General features: G+C 31.9%; 1 protein-coding gene across 1 annotated transcript in view; it reads left to right on the top strand.

Annotated features, from left to right (window-relative positions):
* LOC118195464 (uncharacterized) overlaps positions 1-26,310 on the top strand; it is a 210,775-nt gene that overhangs the window by 108,988 nt on the left and 75,477 nt on the right. The window contains exon 4 of the mRNA XM_085807142.1: positions 23,716-23,831. Coding sequence (XP_085663268.1) covers positions 23,716-23,831 — 116 coding nt within the window. The remainder of the gene's footprint in view (positions 1-23,715; positions 23,832-26,310) is intronic.

The following is a 26,310-nucleotide window of genomic DNA, read 5'->3' as shown; positions in this document are numbered from 1 at the left end:
GTTTGGTCTATAATGGAAAAGCAATAACGTAGTATGCAGCAGCCTACTTTACCTTGCTTACTCCTTGAGTCATTGCTTAGCTATAAGAAGTATGCCTCTTGCAAAGATAGGCTGAAAAATTGTGGTCACATAATATTAGTTCGCTCTCTACAAAGAGATTTTGTCACAAAAGAGCAGTGTAACTGTATCGAGTCGTATCCCTCCCTTTTGCTGTATGTGTCTGTGAATGCTTGTGAATGGATATATTATGTACCGCGTCTATTTTTATTCCAAATAATTCATACTTTAAAAGATATAACATTAATTTTTTAAATTATATGTTTATTTTTAAGTACTAACCTCAGTTATGCGGACTAAATGGGACATAACGCATTCAGATGCATGGAAAGCCAGGAAACCATGCTCCTACGTTATTAAATGCGAGTTTATTTGAAGCAGTTCGTTTATCTTATTTTATTCCAATAAAGATTATGCAATTACAAAAAATAAACTTATATAAAGCAAGATATCACAATTCACTCTAAATTACGCAAGGAGAAATGACTTCTTATGCTCAGCCATTCACAGACACATACATCAAAAGGGAGGGATACAACTCGATATAGTTACACTGCTCTTTTGTGACAAAATCTCTTTGTAGGAAGCGAACTAATATTATGTGACCACAATTTTTCAGCCTATCTTTGCAAGAGGTATACTTCTTATAGCTAAGTAATGACTCAAGGAGTAAGCAAGGTAAAGTAGGCTGCTGTATAACTACGTAATTGCTTTTCCATTACAGACCAAACACTGTTAGCCAATCTCTCTGCAACACGTATTAATCTAAACTGATTAAAAAGCTTGTTAAGGTACGTACCACGCTGTAAAGACTTCTTATGTTTTTTTAAATCAATGAAAAAATTAAAAGCAGGTAAATAAACTAACAGCAAGCTTAGTTTTACTTGGCTGAGAAAGGAGAAAAAGCGACCCGTATGGTTGTAGTTCCAGTTTCTGATGTCTGGATAACTGGAGTTCTGTAAACAGATGCTTGCCGTAATATTACTCTACTCTTCAGCTTCTTCAGTTAATCCAGGGTTATTCAGCAATCTTACAGAAATAAATTGTCAGTTCTATTTAGAAGAATTGCTGCAAAGTCACAATTGCTGTAAAGGAAAAAGTTTAGTTCAGTTGTATGCCCCTCTTCAAAGAAGAATTGTAATGCTTTATTATGAAAAAATAATAAATCCCCAACAGCTGTGCATGGAGTACTATAAAACGTTTAAAACTCCGTACGTAGGATACATGTACTTACCGTGTATTCCGGCATATAACATGAACTTTTAATACATAAAATAAGATCGAAATTTATGGTTGCACTTTATACGCTGGATATATTAGATTTGTAGATGTGATGTTTATTTAAAAGAAATGACATACCTCATGAACTTAAGAATTTTCAACATCGGATAACATGAAAAGTTCGTTATATTCATTTTCAGTTATATCTTCAGACATATTTTCGAATTCTGTTTCATCTTCACCATCACTGTTTCTCTGCTCCATAAATAAATAATCATCTTCCGTTCCATCTAGATTGTTAGCTATACTACATTTTCAAATGACTTTTACAAAATGTCAGGTTTAATTTCATTCCATGCTTTTATTATCCAGTCACATACTATTTCTAGACTGCCATGACGCATTTGTCTTCCTTTTGTTAATGATATGTCACCTTCTAACATCCACCTATTTTATTGTCGTTTTAAATCTTCTTTGAATGGTTATTGGTGCACACATCTAAGGTCGAACTAATGGCATTAATCCGCCTGGAATAACTACCATGTCTGCATTACACTCTTAGAATAATTTCTTTGTATTATCCTTTAGATGGGATCTGAATATGTCCCAAAACTATAAGACTTTCTGGATTCTTTAAGGCAACAGGACGCTTTTGCCAAACATTTCTTATTCACAGTTTCACACAGTTTTCGTCCATCCATCCTTTCTTATGAATATGAATGAGAGCACCATTTGAGAAATTACATTTTGGCATCATCTTTTTTTAAAAATAATCATGAGTTTTAATTTTTTATTGTTCACTAAGCAGAACAGCACTTCGATGAGGTGAAATTTCTCGTGACCTGTTGTTTTTATATGAACCATTTTCGTTCATTTTCACATCAATTGTTTTTGAAGAACATTTATCCTTTGGAGGCATAGTAATTATTGTGATTTCATTTTTCTCCCACTCATGTGTGGAGCTTTCATCAATATCGAGCGTCCTTGCTTCAGCACAATTTCCTTCGCAAATTGAATGACTTTGCATTTGAAACCAGCACTGTGTTTAATTCGTTTGGCAGAACCATATTTACTACTAGAAGGAACACTCGATCAGCTGTATTTCGACTAAAGTAATTGCGATTTACTAAAGCCATCAATGTTCTCTTCATAATGAGGGCTTCAAATGACTACAGAAAACGAAAACATCTGACTGCTAATATCGAGAATTCGTTCGGGTCAGAAGTGCATTCTTACCCCGAATTATGTGTTCCTTTCGTTGGAACCACAGAATAACATTGTCTTGCACACTTGCATTGAATACATCCCACCCTCTTTGCAGAATTGTTTACATCCTCAAGCATTTCCTCGCTCATATAGTGTTCCCTTTATCGCTTGTCAGTTCATTGTATCCTTATTCGAAAGCCTGGGAACAATCTACCAATGAATGACTCCAAAAGATAAGAGCATCGCACATGTAGCTTTCAGATTTCTTCGTTAAGAAAAGGGTGCGCGTTGTACTGTGGTTATACCTTATAAGGTATTTCTCCCGCTTTCCTAGCGTGCCTTCATGGTGTAGTGGTTCTGCACGCTGGGCCGATATTCCAGAGGTCCGTGGTTCGATTCCCGGCGAAAGCGGTGCTCATTTTTCATCTTGCCTGCTTCCAAAAATTCTAAGGTCTCTACAACCTAAAAATTTAAAAATGTAGTTTAAAATTATAGGTGCGTGTTATACACAGGACTATCCGGTAATTAGGGAAAGTACTAAAAGAATAATTAATGTACATCTATTACACAAAACTAACAATAATACTAGTATCTCAGATATCAAACGGTTAAAAAATTATACATCCGTAAGTATATGACGAAATGAAAAACACGCAAGTTATTCCTTTTACCTCATGAGTGAAAGTATTCAGAGTATATGGCATCTAGAGAACGGAGGAACACCCGAATGCCAAAATTATACATTATTTGATTAATATATTATTTTCTAATCATAATGAATGCGTTTTAAGAAAGCGAAATGCATTTAACTAAAGTGTTTTCAAGTAGAAAACAGATTAAGGTATATATGCTACATGACTGAACTTGTAGAACAACCAGGAAATCAGAGCAGCTTTGCTGAAGTTATAAGAATATAATTAAAAATTTTATAAATTAATTTTTCTAATTGCGTGGCTTTACATGCATGAACAATCTTAAAGTAAAACAGCAAACGTACATCATTATAAATGCTGTATCCTATCATTTTCTCTAAATGACGCGATATCATTTTTAAACAGTATTTTGATGTCCTAGTAGCTTCATGTAATATTAGCGCACACAATTCCGAATAGCCTTGAAAAAATTTTAACTGACCACATATATTTTAATCAGTCTTCTTTCTATCATTTAGCAGTACGTAAATGGATAATAATAGCTAAATTATTATAACACTGATTTAAGGTTAAGTATACTTAATAAGTTTTCCCATTGACGATTTGTATGAAAGCGGCAAAATTCTTTTATATTTACCTGGTCAACCCTGGAGTTACCCTGGTCATGTTTTATTTCGTTTGTAAAAAAAAATAACTCCCCCTCCATTTCTTTTAAATCAGCATTATGGAATAAATTTTATTTAATTACCTTTCATGGAGAACTCCAATTAAATTGAACTCTCTTCAGATGTTGGTAGTACTGTTCATTTTATCATGTATAATCTTAGTTGTTTCAATGAAATTTGATGAAACTGAGAAAATTCCTGAAAACTTGTGTAAAGTGTATCCGATCAGGTTGCAGTGATAAACCTCTAACGTGCTCGGTATCATGCCGCAGAGGTCGCATCTTCCTGAAGCAGAATGTAGTCGAAACTTCCCACCCCCTAGGTTTTGTAAGAGTTGTATCACACATAAAACATTTAAGAAGAAGAAAGCGCAATTCTTCTGCTATATCACATGAAAAAGAATAGAGGTATCACTCTTGTAAAGGAATTTGTCATGTAAAAGACAGCATCCGTTACAAACAGAGAGACTACCAACAAGTAATTCCCTTTCAAGTTTTCCCATCTCGAGTGAAAACGTGCAATCTACACCTTTTCACGGAAAGGAGGGAGAAATCGTGCATTTTCTTTCAGTAATGAAGTGAGCAAAAACGTTAGTTGAAACAGTTGTTCGTCCGAACCAGATAAATATGTGATGCGGCCGGCAGTGGATGATGAAATTTTGGTTTCATAGTTGGATTCTTGGAATAACGCCGGAAAATAACTGAAAAAGGCCTATTAGGATCTGCTGAACATCCCATAGACACTGTATCTGGTCAGATCACGTCTCGCTCCAAGAAGGGAAATTATGAAGGAAAAACCATCATCAGATGCCTATCTTGCTAATGTTTCGTCTATCACTTGCCAGTCATTAATCATTTCATCAAATAGAAATATTCCGGAGCAGACTGTCGGTTTTGTTACCTCAATGACAAAGCATTCGCCCTAGCGGGGAAGGGTTCCTGCTTTCGAGATCCAGTGCTCTTCTACCTTTACCAACATAAATCCTCACATTTACTCATTACTCTTTTGCAACTGTCGAATTCTTTACAACGTGTTTTATACTTTTGATTAATATTTTCGTTCTCGATTACAATTAAAACGTTCCTTGAATCGTCTCTTCTTCTCCCTGTCCCTAGAAAGCAATTTCATGAAAACGTAAGCTAATATCACACTGTAAAAAAAAATCTGTAAAGTTACTAAGAAAAGTCGTGGAAACTGGGATGCCATGGATTATTTGAGTAATCAAAACAGGAATTTTCTTAGTAACTTTACAGAGATTATACCTGTAATGGTTACAGATGTTTGACATGTAATGTTACAGGAAGTTATTCTGTAGGCATAACAAAGTTTTTGTATGTTGATTACCGAAGCATATGCCTGTAACATTACAGATCTTTGATCTGTAATGTTACAGGAAATTATCGTGTAAGTATAACATGTTTTTCATATGTGATTTACCAATGTAAACATCTGTAAAGATTACAGGAAATAATAGTGTAAGTAGATCGTAATTTTTGAATGTGAATTACTAAAGGGAATATTTGTAGATTACTAGTGTTCTGCTTGTAAGGTTATTGCAAGTGATTATGTAAGAACATGTATTTTCATGTGAAATTTTAAAGGATATATATGTAAAAGTTGCAGATAATTTACTTAAAAGTTCTTCCAAATAATTATGCATATAGAACATATTTGTCTAATACAAAATACAAAAATGATGTATTCCTAAATATTAAATATTTTGATTGTAATATTACTATAAATAATTACACATGTAGAACATATGTTTTATGTGAAATGTCTACAGCTACTGCTTGTAACAAAATATGCTACATTTATTTATTTGTGGGGAAAGGGAAGTTATGTAACTTTAAGGAAAAATACCTTAGATTTTCTAAAAGATATACAACATTTTCTTTCAAAATATTTCCAATGTTAAAAAGAAGCTCAAATTTTATGTTTTTCTTACATCTGCATTACTTTCCTTTATTGAATTTTAAGACATCTCAAAGTTACATATGCATCACGAAATAGCTGGAAAAAAACTTGTGTATTAGACTTAATGGTTTTTTGGCAATAAATTAGTAATGTTCTAGAATTCCCCCGCTGAACACTGGTAGTTCGGTCCGAGGTTCAAATCCCACGAATGGGCTGGTTGTATGGGTATTTTCATGGTTTTCTCCCTGTGTAACATGTATATAAGTCAGTTTCCCTTCGAAAGTCCTCCACAAAGGCATTTCTCCACTTAGGCAGATAGTCCTAGTGTGCTTTGCCATACTTAAGTAAACTAAACCAAATCATTCTCCTTATACCCAACAGTGTAATCTAAAGAGACTGCAATTGGATATGATTACAGTAAAAAAATATTTTAATGAAATTGTTTCAATAAACAATTCTAAATATTTGTTCAAATTCTAAAAAAAATTACTTATGTAACTCAACAATGAACTTAAATTCAGTTATCACAAGTTATCCAAAATTATTTTCATACTTAATTGCATTATTCATTTTAATTACAACATATAATTCTTTTAGGCATAAATGCTTTTTAATCTCTTCTGCTACTGACCATTAATTGAAATAATAGATTAATTAATCGGACAGTTGTACAGGTATTTTCCCAGATTTAAAACTTTATTAATAAATTACATTCTTCTCATTGAATACAAAATTGAAGAATTAGTTAGTCCTAAATTTAATTTTTCAAGTATTCCTTCTACTAAAACATTTATTGCCTACAGGCAGCTAGACAGTAAGCTGAACACTAGCATTTGGCTCTAGATTTAAATCCTAGAGAATGGGCTGCCTGTGTAAATGTTTGTGTAACATGAAGTTTTCCTTAAAATATTCCTTTCCTTGGACAGATGGCCCTCTCTTGCTTTGTCATATTTCAAATAATCAATTCAAGCATTTAATGTAGGTATGACTTCACAACTTCGTCCCAAATTCTAACTAAAAAATTGAACAGAATCCCCTGATACTGTGTCTATAATACATGATGAATATAGAATGATCTTAAAAATTTAAGGAAGAAAATATAATGTATTTGGAAATGCCTTGATCCTATAATTATATTTTTCTCTGCTATGCCTAGAAAATTAAGAAAAGAATGTAAAAACTGAAGATAAAGAATTCAGCATTAATAATTGATATGATAGTAGTAATAAACTAAAAATTTTTTAATGAAAAATTGATAATGCATAATGGCTCCTTAAAATTTTAATTTTCTATCCTACTATTAATGGAACTAATTTATCACTATAATCAAAATGACTCAGATTTTCTTTCTTTAACTGATGTCAAAAATACGATGATTATTTCAAAATTCCTGTGGATGATTTAATTGTTCTCAAAATTTTCTATTCATTTATTAAATGGTTCAGATTAATTTTTTTGTTATCATTATTTCAAACGACTTTTTAAATCTTCGGGAAAAATGTTTAAATCTTCATTCAACAAAATTATATTTTTAGATAGATTTTTATGGAATCAAAAATTCTGTAAGATAATATTCATTCACACAAGATATTAACTTAGTATTTGCTCATTACTTTACAAGTATTCGATGAAGCCTTTTAGTGTAACATACAGGTTACATAAGGAACCATTTCATTTTAACGTAATATTCCATAATCATATATTTTATTTCAAAAAATATCATATTTTGAAAATATTGGATATTGCAATGGATTTCGACTCTTTATTCCAATACACAGAATATAGAAACAAAAATAGGTTTATTTTTATTTGAAAACTATCCAAAAGGAAAATAAAATAAAAAATAGGTAAAATTTATATTATTGTTATTTTTAATTAACTAGTTGTGAAGGTGCAGTCCTCTTCTTCTTAGGATTCAAAGCATGGCTCCTAAATAAAGAAAAAATCACATTCGTTAGACGTACATAACATATTCTAAATTTGTTATGTGACATTTTAATTTAGAATCTCTTCATAATAATTGCATGCACTTGCACATATTCCAAATGATTTAAATCTTTTTTTAAATTAAATAATTAAATTGCAAACAAGATTCCTTTTGGTCCTTTCATGAAATCATAAATTGCATGTATCATCCATTTTTGAAGCAAAAACAGTACAAATTTAAATAATTCAGAAATATTGCAGAAAATAATTTGAGGTTTATTAGATATTTACTATATTTATTTGTAATATAAAATAAATCTGTAAAGTAGTTTTAATAATGATCAGATTTTTTTTAAGATTAATTTCTCTAGAAATTGAAATGTATTAAGGTAGCACTTCTCAATCTGTGGATCATACAGCTTGCCCTCATGGTCCTCCGAAGTTTCCAAAGGAGACAAAAAAATTTAGTTGAAAAATCTCAGAGTTTAAAAAGTTACATATGACAATCATCTATCACCTTTTCTCGTAAGATAGACATTTTATGAAATTTATTATTGGTTACCCTACTTACAGACTTCCCACTCAGTCTTAGCAGTAAAAGATGGATTTAAAGCACTATAACTGTGGTACTTACCACCATATATCCAAATATACAATCATATATCCACTAAGACTGTGGTCTTACCATCATATATCCAAATATAGAAGAGCCATGCAAGAATTACAAATCATCCTTCTCATTAATAATCTTGAAATATTAGAAATATAACTTTTCTTCAATGGACTTAATTATGAAATATAACGGATTTTAATTATATATTAAAATATAAGTGTACTAGTAGTAATATATGCTAAAAATTGCTTTCGAAGGGAACAGCAGCAAGGTGATTCACAAATTATGATAATTCACATAATCTCTATTCGAAAAAAGTTTGAGAAACGCTGAAACAGGAGAATAATTAAATTATGGTTAATACTGGTAATTTCAGCCATATGCTTTAAACTTGATGATCAACATTAAAAAATTCTCAGAAAGTGTTAGATCAAAAACTACTTTTCCACATAATATGAACTTATACGTAACAGCATTTAATACTTAGCTCACTGGTAAAATATACAAAATTTTGAAATGCAAGTATATATATATAAGGCCAATAATATAGTTATCAACAATTAATGCATGAACTTCAATACTTACACAATTAACAAACACATGAACAATGATGTTACATGCATTCATCCTCTGAATTAACTAGTCAGTTTGGGTATTTTCTATCTTAGATGTCGCAAAAATTGATCATGGATTTAATATTTTAAATGTTCCTCTCATAGACATTTTAATACTTGTATTTTTTACATAGAGTGTCATCTTTAGTTTTACAGATATTCATTTGTTCACTTATTACGATTAAGTTTTACAGACAGAACAGATGATACCTGATTACATTAAGTGGTATTTAAGACAAACTTACTTACTGGTACTTAACACAGTTGCTAGAAAAATATTACACAGTGAAAGACAGGGTACAAAGTCAGAATCTGAAAACTTATTGACTTACACTAAGCTATTTAATGCTTGAAATATTTATGATTAGATAATATCTTTTACATCATCAATATCTAACAGTGATATGATATACTTTAAGTATACAGTAAAACCACTCTATAACTTTTCCATAATTTTGTACAATTTTGGTATTTAATGGAGGTGGTTACTTCACAAAGCATGATTCTCAGTGATAATTAATATCAATGTCTGTATCACCAGAATACTTGACATAATCACTAAAAGAGGTATAGTTGCTAAGGAAGGTTTTTCTATACTTCAAACAATGGTTTACATATTTTAAAAAGTATATTTTTCTGACACTGTTATTTAAAAAGTGTATAACTCCTTCTACTCTTAAGAATAAAAATTTGAAATTTTTATGCTTAAGAGTCATTCATTTAGTTGTAACTGACAGGAAGATATCTTAAATGCCTAAAATGTTTTAATTTATGAAAAACAGCAGTTAGAGTATATTGAAGGGTGCTCCCTGTATTATCAAGGGAGCGCAAGTTTGTGCAATTCTCTGATGTTTTCTTAAGTGAAAATAGGTCGATGTGTACATGGATAAAGTCAAGGGAGTGCGCGATGCCAAGTTTGTACAATTCACAGATTTTTTTTTAAGTGAAAATAGGTCGATGTGTACATGGATACCGAGTATGTGCAATCTGTCTTCGTGTAGCGGCGGTTTTTGGCACACAAATCGTCGCTACACAAGCCAAAATAACATGGTCAAAGAATCGCACAAACTCGGTATCCATGTACTGCCAAAAATCGCCAAATTTTGCCAAGGGGCACCCATAAATATGCTTTTACCAAAACAAGCTTTAAGGCATACTGTCACTTACATTTTAAATTCCAGTGATTTTTCAACACTAGTTCAAATACTCTAAGCATATGTTTGCATAAGTTACATAACTTTTGCATCAGCAAAATTTATAACTTAGCAAATATGAACTATGAAAAAAAATATTTGAACTTACCTTGACCCTTGGATTTACTAAATCTATGACACTTTTAACGCCAAAGAAATTCGATGACCGAAAATACGCGATGATTTATTTAATCTGGTTTTAAAATGGGTCATTTTAAGTTTGGCTATATCAACAACATATTACTCAGTATTGTTGGATAGTGAATTTGTAATTCTTTTTCATTCTTGAAATATATACACATGACAGAATTGGAATAAAAATTTTAGGTTTTTCAGATGAACTCATAGATTGAACTAATTTGTTGAATTTTATCAAGTAGTTCTTAAAAATACAACCAACGATTAATTAAAACCAACTGCAATTCAAATGGATACTCTTTGTCAAAAAGGAGCAGTAGAACTTATTTTAAACATTCAGCAATAAATAGTTTTCTGAATATATTTTTTTAGCGTAACGGCAGTTTCAAACATAATAAAGAGAACAACATTCATTCTAATGAGGATAATTTTGAAAATAATTCACATTAAAATATATCTGAAAGAGATTTTTAAATGAAAAGATGACACAAAATAATTATTTTCAAAAAATACATGTTATCTCAGATATAGAAGAAATTTGGCATTGAGCTGAGTATTGAAATTAATATATGCAACTGACGTATCATTACTAATATTTCCATGATTTGATATTGAATGCTATAACTATTAAATATTAGCAAATGCATTTTATAATGAACTTTGCACCAAAATTTATAGTAAATTTATATGTAAATTTACATTGTAAGTACTAGAATGAATGTTGTACCATTTTATTAATATTTTACTTTTCAACAAGCATAAAGCAAAAGCATATGTCAAAGTCACGGCATTTCGATTGCCTTTTGTAAATGTTGGTTATAATGTAACTTAATAGATGCTTTATAAGTTGGTAAAGACTGTCCTGGATTAAAACTATCTTTAACACAAAAAATAATATACATTGAATACTTTTACAAATATGTAATCGCTATCCGACTATATAATCTTTTAAGGCGAACTTATCGCATGTATTAATGAAATGATATTCCATTTTTAATGTATGTTAAGTTATTTTGTCGAATTTTTTAAATATATTACATTTATTTTTTCTTTTTCGTTGAGATTAATAATAACATACATAGTGTAATAATGCTCTGAAAAATATTCTAAAGCAGTTCACGCTGGGATTAATGATAACATGTATGGAATAATAATGTTACATCTGTCAACAAAATGAAAAATATGAATATTCTAACGCGATATGTTTTAAAAGATACATAAATATTTAACATGAGAAATTATTAGACTATAGATAGAACATTAATATTAAGCTTATTTGTTTTTAAACTAACATATTAACAAATTTGTTTCTGTTTATAAATATGAGCAGTTTAACTGCAGACACCTGCAGATGTAACGAATAAAAGTTGTTATTTTACTAAATGGAACACAAGTTCTGTGATTTGAACTCTAACAATAATTCAACACAGGTTTATTTAGGAGCATTAGAATTATAAGCTAAACAATAAAAGAATTTAATTATAGATAGTGTAAAGAACATAACAAATACATTACATAAAATTAGTAAAATACACGTCAAACACTATTTCGAACTTACCTCGACCATAGCAAGAATAATGGCTAACATGGCGACTATCGTTGAACTCTCCCGCTAAGACGCTGTTTTTCCACCTTCTTCCTGATTGGTTCTTCTCTCTCAGCCGTTTTAAGCCACGTGATCACACGCTACGGACAAAATCCAAGCAAAACTTCTTGAAAAACTCCTGTAGAGTTTACAGTTTCGTTTGGTTCTGTGTTCGTTACAGGTATTTCCTTCGTAATTGTTCGCATTTCTGTAACTATACAAGACTTTTGTCTGTAAACTTCGGGGTTTTTTTTTTTACAGTGCAAGTTACTCAAGATTAATTATAAATATTGCGATAAGTCAACATTTCTATTGTTCCTTGGACATCCATTCTTTCATTTAGAAGAAGCATTAAAAAGATGTTCTTGTTTCAGGCAACCCTTTTTTTACCTCCACGTCTTAATCGTGAGATATTTTTAATTGCAATATTCGCAAGTTTAGAAGAAGTTTAGTTTCAGTCTTCATTTTGAAAAGTTTTCGACAGATTGACTGAAATTTTCTTTGTTTATTAGAATGTCTTTCGAATTTAGATTTTAATTTGACAACCAACACTCTAAAACAGCGATAGATAACTTTTATTACTCCTCCAAAGTATGAAATACTTTCATTCCTTATATTACGCGCGAATTCATTACACAATGACCCACAACCACAAATGTGAATCTAATTCGAGCTGGAAGATAAACACGTAGTGTAAATTTCAAAATTAGGCAAAAAAGCAACCTTAGTTTGGGGTAGACTTAAAATAAAACTCTATAATTCTCTCTCATTTTTTTCAGGTCTGAATTATTTAAATCAAGCAAAACACATGAGTTAAGTTCTAGCCTAGTTTTGATAGAAAGGCTGCCCTGAGATACGTCTCTTAAGGACGAAAAAACAGTTATGATCAAGCTAATGTCAGAATTAGGCTCTTAGTAAATTTATCTGTCGGGGTTTACGTAACACCCAAATAAAAAGTTAATCTTAGTGGAAATCATTAAAAAAATATTTTTAAAAAATCTTAGCTTTCAGATTTTATATTACGTCCAAAGGAACGTTTTTTTTTTTTTTTTTTTTTTTTTTTCATTTATACATACATACATACATAGACGTTTCGAGAGCATTTGCGCTAACGCTCCTTTGGGCTATTTAGAAACAGCATATCTTTAGAATTTCCGACAAACAGTCTCGCTCGCTGGAGATAAAAGTGTTTTATTCCGTACAGTGTGTTACAACTGCTGGCTTTGAAATCGTTGAGTTTCTTAATCGAAAATTCGTTAAAGTCTAAAAAATAGGAAATAGGTAATAAAACAAATTCGAAACTCAAAGTTCGGGCTTCCAGGTGCCCGTATTCGGGTGGAGGACTACGTTATTCAAAATTTGATGATTCTAGTTATCGTTGTTTTTTCACAATGCATGAAACATACATACATTCATGCAGATTCTACATTATTTAATTCCTTTAAATATAGTACAGGGCGATAATATTTGGTGGTAGTACTTTGAAAAGTGGTACAGCTGTTTACAGTGATTCGACGCAAAATGTCGTTTTGAGACTAATGCAACTAATTATTAATGAATTACCGAAAATTAATATTAATTAAATGTTAAATTAACAGATTTCCTGTGTAACTGTTTATTGCGCATAAATTTGATTACTCATTATTTGATTTTCCTGTGTTTACTATTTTATTACTTTGTAATGAATGGGACAATTGTTTAATCTTTAATTCAATACTTTTTGGGGGGGAATAATTCTTAAAAGTTTTACTGAGCAAACATTAAAACCATTTTAATTCGAGATATGTTACATTGTTTAAGCTGAGATTTAATGTAAAATAATTTAAACAGCTTACAGTACGAACCATTATTCTGAACTTTTAAAAATATTCATTTTTGACTACTATTTGGCCATACTGGTACCATTTACTGGATGCCATCTGTTTCTTTTTTATCCGAAGTAGCTTATACGTGTAATAATAATGACGATAATGAAAATATTATACAAATTTTACTCCGAAAAAAAAAACTAATAACAGCTCGTAACTTCTGAAACTGCGTTTTAACCTGTAAATTACTTTTAACTTCAAATATGTTTTTTGTTTAGTAAGTAATACTAGATTACATTACTTTACGTACATTTTCTTTACATTAATTTACTTACTTTCCAAGCAAGAATTATCCATATCGAACTACCACATCCCACCTAATTAAATTAATTTTCAAGAGAATAATTTTTTAAATTTATTATCCAAGTTTTTTTTAGGTTTTTAGTCTTTAATTATATATTAACATAGCACATACAAGTTTAATGTAATGTATAATTTAGACCAGTTTTGTTTTAATTCATACGACGAGGCATCTGCTTTCTTCTTTTTAACACTACCGAATGGTATCGAGAAAGTTACTACGTATTTCATATTTCACAGAAAGGTGTTAGATTGAGACACACCTGTTGCTGAATGTCTAAGACGAAGAAGGAAAGAAAAAATGGTAATTCAGAACCAGGTTTTTCGACTACCGGCGCAAATTTGGTTATAATGAGGCCGTCGTCGATTTCAAGCTTTGCAAATCTAATGCGGTACAATTTCCTTTTTAAAGTCCCATCACCTAGATGGCCTACATATTTAGGCAAACAATTTTCCATAGTTTTTCCTTAATTAACTATTTAAGCCGTATCTAGGAATTACAGGTTATATTTTTGTAATGAAACTTGAACTATGCATCTTTATAGCTGTTTTAAGATAAAATTTCAAGCTTAGTCATTAAACTTTGGGAAGAGGAAATTAAATAGTCCTTGCATTTTGAAAGCTTTGATAATATTTTCGTTTCTTTCCCAAAATATTTTGAATTTTAGTAATAATATACTTCATGAGAACATCGGTATTGCGTCTGAACTTTTATTTACGTCAACAAGATTTTAGCACCCATTTATAACCATCTATTTACATCATAATAGCACCAATTTATAACCATTTATCTACATCTACCAATTAATAACCACCGTTTTAATCTATTCATTGTTGTAGTTGTGGCTACTCTTGCTTGGTTGATATCAGACCAATCCCACGAAATTCATTGTGACAAGGAAGCAATATTGCGCCTATCATTGGTAAGAGTCTTGGGCACAGATTATCAGTACGATTGTGCCCAGTTCTGTCCTCAGTTTTGAAACAGAGCACCCTGGGGGACGGGTCTACCCTACCATCAACCTATCGAGAATACATTCGGAGCGCCGCATATTTGAGTGCCTCAATGCCGCGTAGACACTATACGTTTAAAGACATCCATGCCTTATCCGGGATTCAAACCTGGGCCCTTCGGTACGACAATCAGAGTCACTAACCACTACTCTTGTTGGGCGGCTAATCTATTCATTTCTACTTTATGCATGATTGTCGGTAATTTTCTTCATTAAATTTCCTTTGATTTAGATTTGTTATTTGTGTCATTCTTTCAATTTTTGCATATATCATATCCATATATAATTAAATAGCATCAAACTAATGTATGCAATCAATGTATTTTGCTCTTGTTGAACACGTGTGTTTTCTCTGAATTTTTACAAAAAACATTTTTATTACTCTTATGGCAAATAAAGTACTGACTTTACTGCATCAGTCTCGTGAAAATTACAAATACGAACACTCCAGGTTGTATTTCCTTGTACAGAAATGCCTTATGAATAAATCAGATGAGTTTCAAATTAGTTTTGCAACAGCCTTCTTGCCCTAATTAGAGATCTCGAGCCTTATCTCACCACCTCTCCACTGCTGGCATCTCCACACATTTTCCTGTCTTATAATCAGTTCCCGCAGGCTAAATTTCATCATAATTTCTGATGCTTCTGGATGTTGCTGTTGCATTTTCACCATCCTGATGTGCAGTCTCTTAAAAAAAAATGGTAAACCCTGTTCCCTCTTCTTATCAAAGCTCGGCATCTGGCTTTCTCCAGTCATTGGTTTGAGACTAGATATTTCTGAAAAGCCGCCGCCATAAAATGTTCTGCGTAGTTTAGAATCAGCAAAACAGGGTTATTATCACTATGGCCAAAAAAAAAAAAAAAAAAAAGAAAGAAAGAAAGAGAAGGGTCCAACCAAACACTAAAAAATTACTCCCTTCAGTGTTAGCCCAGTTTCCTGCGAGGAAATATGACGACATTAATCCAAGTTTGCTGCAAAAAAATGGCTTCAAGAGATATTTTCCTTCCTTCTTAGGATATTTTCAGTTACTTTTTACTGAATCACAAAGTAGTTACGACATCGAGTTAACCATGAGCCATATAGACTATTTTTTAAGTACTTAAATTGTTTTTGCGACTGATTTTGTATTGGCGCCGGCAATAAGCAATTGTTCTCTCCTAGATTTTACATGATGGACACGTAAATGAATTTGTGAACTGAAATAAGATGTGCATATGAGTTAAAACTAATACTTCACATAATGTTAAGTAATATGCAAGTAAAATGGGATGTAAAGATTTTGACCAATTCACCCTGTCCCTTTTCAAATCACCTCGAAGTTGTGCTATTTCATTCTCCGCCATCCTCTTTTTCCCTTACATCAAAGAGTCTCTCTCGTTTCATCCTCTGTTCAAAACGACACTTTCTTAAACAGCGAGCATTAGATTTCAATAATAATTTTGCCATCAATAATAATTTTGCCTTAGTTTATTTTGCTTTTTGCATCCCAAATCTTTTAAATGATTTTGAATATATTCTTTTTATTATAGATTTTACACATCTTTTAATCGTTAAGACCTTTGTGCAATGGAAGCTCCACAGTAATCATTTTTTTCTTTTAATTTTGACCTTTTAGTGAAAGAATAGCTAATAATTACCTTAGAATGCAAAGAAATGGAGTATGACGAGCTTATTTCAGTTCAATAAAAATTTATAAGGGTACTCTTTAAAAAGCACGAAATGTGGGATTAGATACCACTGCGGAGATACAGTAGATTTTTTACGTTTTTGAAGTCTTTTAGGTATCGTCTCTGGCTTAATAAATGGAGTTTAGCCTGCATAGACTAGAAATAATATATACCTCTCCACATTCGAGAGATATAACTTTTTCAGGAAAATACAATGGAAAGTTTTTAATTATTTATGTCAACGCTTTTATATAAATTTAGTATTTTATACTTAGGTCAATAGCAGATCTGTAGAAAGAAAGCTGAGCTGCGTGTTTTGAAATGGATCATTCAGGAGATATTTCTCATAGTTCAAAATTAATAAACGCATTTTTGTTAGCCTAGATGGAAGTGAAGAAGAAGAATTCTTTCTGTTATATATGCCCTATACGAAACAAGACAGAAACCAAAATGTGCAACATCAGTGATTTTATCTGAAATTCCTCCCTCCCCCCCCCCAAGTGGTATCTTTCGCATACTGGAATATTAATATTAAGATATAAGACGTACAAGAGTACAAAACTCATTTCCAAAGTCCAAAATTTAAGAATTATAATTACAGATTATAAGATATTTCCTCCCTCCTTCTAGCATACTTTCATTGTGTAACGGCTTATATTTGAGAGGTCCAGGGTTCGAGTCCCGGTGAGGGCTTTACGTCTTCTGCTTCAAAAAAAAAAAAAAAAAGTAATGACTCTACGGTGGTTCCCGAACTAAAAACAGTGATAGATAATAATTCGCCACCAGCAGAATTTGGCGATTGAGTCCCCTAATCCCCAATCGCCCTTTAAAAGGGGGAGTATATAAGGTATTTTCTCCCTCCTTCCAGCATGCCTTCGTAGTATAATTGGAAGCATACTCTATGCGTACTTGAGAGGTCCAGGGTTCGAGTACCGGCAAAGGCACTGAACAATTTTCAAGTCTTCTTCTTCAAAAAAACCTAATGACTCCGAACTGAAAGGTTATGGTTATCCGAACAAGTGTTATCCGAACTGAAAGGTTATGGATGATAATTCGTCACCACCATGATTTGACGATTGGGTCCCCTAATCCCCAGTCGTCCTTTTAAAGGGGAGTATAGAAGGTATTATTTCCCTCTTTTTCACGCATGCCTTCGTGATGTAATTGGAAACACGTTCCACGCGTATTCGAGAGGTTCAAGGCTCGCATCTCGCCGAGGGTATTGCACGTTTTTCACATCTCTTGTTAAAAATAAGCCTAATGGGCTCTACACGGTTTGTTAAAGAAAGGGAATACATCGCGTGAGATTTTGGAGGCCTCTTATTTTAAAACGCACGGTACGTTTACTGACTTTTAGAAATTAACTGTGACGAAAAGGTGAGGAATAAGGCCTGGTATCAGCGTATATGAACAAGGAAGATCTGTTGCTGCGTGAAATCTTGAGATTACAAATTTTTATGTATAAAAGTAAATTAATTTCATACTAAAAAAATAAATGATTCGATCCATGGATTGGCAGTGTTGTTTTTGGCACAATGTGGTATTGTTACAAGAAGTAAGATGAGATAGCGAAATCTTTATAAATATGGTTTAGTCTATTAAATAAATCAGTAAGAAGTAGGCGTCTAGAAGTTTGGTTTAGCCTACTAAATAAATCAGTAAGAAACAGGCGTCTAGAAGTATGGTTTAGCGTACTAAATAAATCAGTAAGAAGTAGGCGTTTCATAGTATACTAAAAGTTAAGGGATGCCATATATTTTAAATATCTCATATATTAAAACGTATGGAATCACATGTATTTGGAACACCTCATATATTAAAATAAATCCGCTAATCCGCAGTCCCGTAGGCTACGATTCTTTTGCAATGTAATTCTGAAACCTGTTGGTATGAGTTCTTTCTGCTTATACAAGCCAGAACAAAGCCTTTAACACAAAACACACGTCGGGAAAATTTTTGCTAGTATCAAAGTTATTCCTCTATATCTATATCTTCCCCACGCACTGACTGCATTTATCAGCTTTTACAACAATATTTTGCAATTAGCAATATTTAAAAGCGTTATGATAGTACCACTTATATCATCAGTGACTACCGAATTCTTGCATATGTATGACCAGCTCCAAGAGCTTTGTAATATTCGATTTTGATTCTAAATTTAGAATAATATTCTCTTTACTGTGGGTAATTGATTTGAGGTAAATTATTATCTTCTACTATTGTAAAGTGAAAGCTAATTAATTTATTCAGGGAAAATTTAAAAAAGCACTGTAAAATGTGCATGATCTTAACTATTCTATTTGTAGCCATTTTCCTGAAATAGAATTGTCAAACCTTAATTCTAGCCGGAAATGTGGGTCTCTGTATTTCCTATTGGAGTTAAAATATATAAAAACGTTTCCAGCACTGCTTTCATTTCCAACAGTGCTCTCCAATTTGGTAATTCCCTCTCTCTCAGGCCCACCAGCGGCCGAGCGGTAAAGTCGTTGAACACTGGTAGTTCGGTCCGAGGTTCGAATCCCGCAACGGGCTGGCTGCATGGGTGTTTTCGTCGTTTTCCCCATGTGTAACGTGTATACGAGCCAGTTTCCCTTAGAAAGTCCTCCACGAAGGCATCCTTCCCTTAGGCAGATAGCCCTCGAGGCTTTGCCGTAATTATATAACCTAACCCTCTCTCTCAGTGATTTGAAATGTTTTCTTAACTCTGCCCCATTCGTAAAGACATATTTCTTTGAACCGCTCTCTCTAGCGCATTTTCATTACCTCCTCATTTATTTGCAACTACGATTCTTTTGAACTCATTATTATGTTACTGGAGTAATATGTTTTTCCAAACTGCATATTATAGATAATTACGAATGTTACGTTTTCTTTACGTTGTGCTGTCACAAAATTTTAAATTGAGTGTCCGTGGTGAAAGCTCACTATAACATTAAGTTGAGAAAGAGTAATGAAAGCCCTTATTTTTTAATTATAATGTTGTCCTCTGGAAATTGAATGAAGATGCGTTTTGTTTGGCCTGAAAGTATTATCATCTCAAATCCAATTTTAACTCATACTGTACCAAATTTTTATTTAAATCTTCATTATGTATGTGACTAAAAATATAGTAATTTTACCATTTAATAAAATTGTTGTATTTTAAAAAAATGTTATTATTTTGAAGAACATTTATATTAAACGCATGTCAGAATATTCTTAAAATTATTAAAGCTTTGAATGAATTAAATTTAGGTATAAGATGTATAATGTTGTTAGCATATCAGAGCTTGGCTTAATACGTGATTTTTCTATAAGCTTCATTTCTGATTTGCAATGAAAACGAAACAGTCTGACAGAGTATAAGGGAACATTAATGAAAATTTATCTGTCTAAAATATTTCCTGCAAACCTTGTCAGACAAAATCAAGCTCCAAAAGCAGAATACTCAGTGATTAATGTTGATTTATTTAACATCCCGGAAACTGGCTTAATTGAATAAATAACTGCTTCCGAGTTGAAAAAAAAAATCTAGAAGTGAAAAAACTTGAAATATTCATGATTTAGTAAAGAGGGCATGACGGAAAATAGATAAATACATATATTTTGCTATTCTTTCTGCGAACTCTTGAAAGGCGTATGTGAAAAGACTATCAAGATACAATAATAGCCTATACTATATATAGACTATCAAATATACAGTAACAGACTATCAAATATACAGTAACAGACTATCAAAATACAGTTATAGTGAAACTATCAAGATACAGTTATAGTCTGTGAGTTGCCCAATACTCTGAATTTAATTAAACGAAATCATATATTAAACTTATATCTATTGCCAAGAAAATAAAACTTGTATTTAAATATTATAAACATGAAAGATAATTAAAATGAAACAAACTGTTAATTTCGTTTACAAGTTTATTTACTAATTTTCAGTTTGCTTTAAGCAATTTAAAATGAGTGCACTTACTTTACGTGGAGATCTAACCCTTTCGTAATGTATTAAAATACCTAATATTTATACTTTTGGAAACATAACAGTAAGGTCAAACTAGCTGGTTATTCACTTTGCCCACTACTGCAGCTGAAAATAAAATTGATTTATTTTGCATTAAATGTGAGATCAAAACATTTCCTTCAGTCCCTTCTCGAAAGTTTTGGGTCAGACGAATGTATCGCTATGCAGAATTTATGCTGTGTTTAAATGCAAATATGCACATAGTTAATGTTGAATGTTGAAATAATTAGACAACTCAGGATTAGTTCATGTACTATATTAACATTTGTCTCCTTTAAACACATTTATTAAACTTAAGGATTTTTCCGAAGTATAAATGTTTTATTAAATACGTTTATACATTTAATATCTGATGGACTTTATTATTTGATAAAGCTTAAATTAGCATTCACTTCCTTTTAAATCGGAGGAATTCAAACAAAATATTATTACATTAAAATATCTCAAGAAACTGATATTTAAACGATAAATATATAAATAAGGATAAAAAATAAAATGATAACAGAGCAGTTTAGGTGTGTGTGTAATTATGGCAAAGCCTCGAGGGCTATCTGCCTAAGAGGAAGGATGCCTTCGTGGAGGACTTTCTAAGGGAAAGTGGCTCGTATACACGTTACACATGGGGAAAACCACGAAAGCGCCCATGCAGCCAGCCCGTTCGCGGGATTAGAACCTGGGACCGAAATACCAGTGTTCAGCGACTTTACCGCTCGGCCGCTGTTGGGCCGAGCGGTAAAGTTTAAGTTAACTGTTAGGCCGAGCGGGCCGAGTTTAAGAAAACAGAGAATTAATTTTTACCCTATTTGATGGCATTTCCTTTGATAGTTACTTAAAAAGTATGTTCTAACGTTTTCATTTTTCTGGAAAGAAAATAAAGTTTCATTTCGAACTTTATTTTCCGTATATTGTACTTATTCTTCAGTTTTTACAGTACGGAACTTAAAAATATGTGTACTAGTTTGTCAAAGATATTTTTTTCTTTTCTTTTGTCTAAGAAATCCTCATAGTTTAATCGCTGAAAAATAAAGTGTTACAATTTTGGTAAAGCAGATACGTCATAATGCAAGTAATAGGCTGAGAAAAGTTATATCAAGGTCAATTTCAAATTCACTGACAATTAGTTTAAATTCTAACCTTGAAGACTGAAGATACAAATTTCTTGATATCAGGAGATCGCACGTAGCATTTCCACCCACGACTGGAACTCTGGTTTCTGACTTTACGTCGAAACACAGATTGAAAGCAACGTACATCTACTGTTGTTTATTCAAAAAATATAGTGTCTTAGTAAAACATGGATTTCCTTCTCTTTGAAACATCTGCAGAATATATTATTGAACAAATTGAAAATTTAGGAAAGTTATTTCGCATCATTATGAATCAGCAAGTTGTTAAATTATTCATTTCTCTATTGTACCTGCAATCCGCTAACATTCTGTCGAACTGTAAGCATTAATGCTAAAAATAAGATCGAAAATGCTTTATATTCTGATTATCAAAACCATTTTCTAATATTTTGGTTAGAAGAATTTATTTCTTTGACACTGTATTTACAATAGAAAATATTTAAACTATAAATTATACTTTAAACACATTTATATTATTGGCCGAAACAAACAAAATTTATAACTTGTAGAGACATTAGGTTTTTGTTCTAAAGCAGGAGAGATGAAAAATGAGCAATGCCTTCGCCGGGACTCGAACCACGGACTTCTTGATACGCGCCGAGTGTGCTGACCACTAAACCACGAAGGCATGCAAAGAAAGCGGGAGAAATACCTTATAAACTTTTTTGGAAAAAAATATTGAAAAACTTTAATGTCATAAATGCAACAACGTCTTTTTCCATTTCTCGCAAGGAACTTTAAATTTTTCTCTTTGACACACGATACTGCTCATGTTCTTCAGCTCTGTATTTCAAATTATTACCATGATATGTGATATACACACACTGATATGCATAGACAGGGTGCTTCAGCAATTTGGTTACAAACTTTCAGGAAAGATAGAGTACACCTAAACGATGAAAAATAACATAGTAATGCGTGGTCTGAAACGCTTTCCTGGCGTGGTAGTGATGATACAAAACACAAGAAAGGATGGACACGAACAGGGTGGAAAAACATGTTTATTATGCTCAGTGCAGCTAAAATGTTGGGAATGTTAAATGTTTGCATACATTAACAGCCTTGATCTGCGTCTCCATCTGAATGCAACGTATCCTTATCGGCATACGTGGTCCGGTGCATTGGCCAGCAAGATCGCTACACCTCGCTTCCATTGATTACTTTCTTTGGGGGTATAACAAGACTCTGGTGTACGAAACAGTGCTCAGGAACTTGTTGCACGCATCGTGGCAGCTGCTGGGGAAGTCCGAGACACGCCTGGTATTTTCCAGAACATCATATCTTCCATGCGCCGGAGGTGTAGCCTGCATCACGTTCCGGAGTCGTGATTTCAAACGCCTTCTTTGATGATGATCATTGTCCGATTTGGTTCTTATTTCTTTTATTTTCTGCTATACTAAGCATAATAAACATATTTTGTCACCCTGTTCGTGTCCTTGCTTTCTAGTGTTTTGTGTTGTCACTACCGTGCCAGGAAAGCATTTCCGACCATGCATTGCTATGTGATTTTTCATCGTCTAGGAGTACTCTGTCTTTCCTGAAAGTTTGTAACCGAATTTCTGAAACCCCCTGTATATATATATATATATTGCATTTGAATACAGAAATTTGCTTTCGCTGTCCTGTTTTCAGTTTTAAAGTAGTATTTCTAGTATTTCTACTACAGGTTTTATAAATAACTTTAAATCTAAAAGGTTTCCATATTCCTAATTGTTACACGTAGAATGTGTTTCAAATCTTCATTTGAAATTAGCCACTTTCCGGTTTTTTAATTGAAAATTCTTTATCAATTCCGTATGGAAAATGCAATTTGAGTTATTTCTTATAAAAAAGCTGGTAAACTAAATTATGCATGAAAAGTTGGTTTGTTAACTATTTTACTGATTAAATCATTTTAAATGGACGTTTTTATAAGATAATATGATTAATTTCTACTGTAATATTTCAGCTTTGAACACATCAAATGTATCCGTTAAAAAGCAAGTTTTTGAGTTATTGGGGGCTCTGTGTGTCTACAATGCAGAAGGCTACCAAAGAGCTTTGGAAACACTGGAACATTACAAAGTAAGTGTAGTATTTTTGAATGAATGCAACTTAAGTAATTTTACATTTATTTTTACATTTCTGTCTTTCAATTATTTAGATCCCGGTGTATATGGTTCTAGAAACTATTTGCTTAACCTGAACCTCAAACACCTATGATGAATTACGCTTAAGATGTTTATCACTTAAGATGTTTAGTTCACAAAGCTTGAATGAAACCGGTGGGTTGTACTTGAGATCACTTTGTTCTAGGGTTAAAAATGACTTTTTCTACGTATACAAAGAAGAGAAAGGATTTGCTAGAGAAAAAAGCATGAGAGAATAAAATTATTTCTCTATTTTTGTTTATTAAGTGAATTTCTGGCTAATGACTTTTTCTTGGGAAATGTTAACTTTGCGGATACCCATCCTTTAACTAACTAGAAAACTTATTTTCAATACCTGATTTAATAGGAATTTTCAATAGGTTAAAAGACATGTAAACTCTTTTACATGTCTTTCAACCTATTAAACAACATGATACTATCTAAATCCTATTAAAGAACTTTTAACATGATTTAATAGGTTTAAAAGACATGTAAACTCTTTTTTAAGACTACGAGTTTTTTTCTGTTCTGTTCTTATTGCAGTGGATGAAAAAGCATTCTAGACTGATAAAAATAAATTTTTTCAAGGGTGGGGGGGGGATTCAAAAATTTGAGAAAAAGTTTTTTTGAATTTTATTAACACTTAAAAGAATTTTAACTGACGTCTATCAGAAAGTTTTTTTTTAAATCGCACATTCTTAATCTGCTTATCGGTGCTTCAAGTTTTAGGTTGCACTTTCGATATTTTTCTGTGTTAGTATTTTGATTTAAGTATCATCCACACTACTTTTTTGAGACAAATAAAAAATAACCTTACTCATTTCATTTTAACATAGAAAACGTCGTACACAGTATAACTCAAAAGGATTGCACAAAGAAATAAGTCAAATAAAGAAAGCTTTCAGATTGAAATAACTTTGGTCAAAAGGATTGCATAAGAAATTCGTCAAATAAAGAAAGCTTTCAGTTTGAAATAATATTGGTCAAATGTGACCTTCTATTGAAAACATGCAGAACTTATATTTTTATAGAAACCTTAGAGAGATAATTCAACTGAGAAAATATTCGTTATTGAATTCGTCAAATAAAAAATATTCCAATTTCATACGATCAAAATTTCCCCAGATAACCTTCATTAAACTTTTACATTGGTGTGTACGAGTACTTCTAAAGCCAATTAAGTTAGTTACAGTTTTTTGGATGTAAGTTTGTAAAATATACCTATTGCGTTAGATTAATACCAAAAGAAGCATGAATTTCAAGTTTTTATTTATAGAAATTCTAAAATCTGGGATTTTGTTTCTTATATGTTTTATAGTCACTTTAAAATTCGGAGTCTCGCAGCAAGTGTTTTTAAATTCCATCATTAAAATTTTTTTTTTCGTGGCCAGTTTGCTTATTCCTCTCGTAAAAAAACATATTTAGTAAGCTTTCTTCCTAAAAGGAGCAATTATCATTGCTTAAGATGTTCCGATATTTCTTCACATAGCCGTCGGGCTCGATCCATCCTTAAAGTGACATTCAGTCCTTTGAAACATCCTGTATATCATATTTATGAACATTTTAGTATTTTTGATTGCAAGAATTGAAGTCACTTGTTATTCACGGGATTTAAATTTTTTCTATTCAACTTATACATAATTTATATAACATTTCAGTTCATTTCTTATCTTCGTAATATATATATTTTCCATGATAATTCAATAGTTTATATTTTATTTCATACAAATGAAACAATATTTTAATTAAAAATTTTAATTTTTGCATGAAACCAATGAATTTACTATAAGCACATCTTAGTATCAAACAAAGCCTTTGCATTCCATTAGTGAAATTCTAATTATAATTATTAGTGAAATCATTTCCATTAGTGAAATTCTAATTATAATTATTACTGAAATCATTTCCATTAGTGAAATTCTAATTATAATAATTAGTGAAATTGTAAGGATCTTAAGTTTTACTAACGTTTATTTTATTTTAAATCTTTACTATCACTTCTTATTTTCTACTTCCGGCCAGAATTATAAGCGTTAACGTATTTATGCAAAGTTTGTCTGGCGAACGCCAAGTATTTAAGTTGTGGCCTTTTTGCCAAGCAGGAGAGAGGAAGCAGTGAGTTCGAAGCAGGCCGCTTACCTTAGAAGTTACGCAGTTGCTATTTGCCTTCCAGGCCAGAGGTTTTAATCCTCTTGATAAATTAAACGTATTGTAGTGTTCACAGTCTCTGTGCTACATACGCTTCCTGTTATTATAAGGCCAATCTTATTCTAAAGTTAAATTAGAGTTTAGTTTTATTTTTATACCTTTTACGTTAGACCCCGAGTGGAGGGTCATTGTATTCCGAAGTACGGAAGTCATTGTATATAAAGAAAAATAAAGGGTCTTGTATACCCTTCGTCTGTATCCTGTCT

The sequence above is a fragment of the Stegodyphus dumicola genome, chromosome X1, assembly GCF_044657685.1.
Source record: "Stegodyphus dumicola isolate Sdum_Otavi_A_Nest chromosome X1, ASM4465768v1".
NCBI lineage: Eukaryota > Metazoa > Arthropoda > Arachnida > Araneae > Eresidae > Stegodyphus > Stegodyphus dumicola.
Note: the sequence above shows the minus strand (reverse complement) of the source record. Positions and strands in the feature narration are given on the sequence as shown.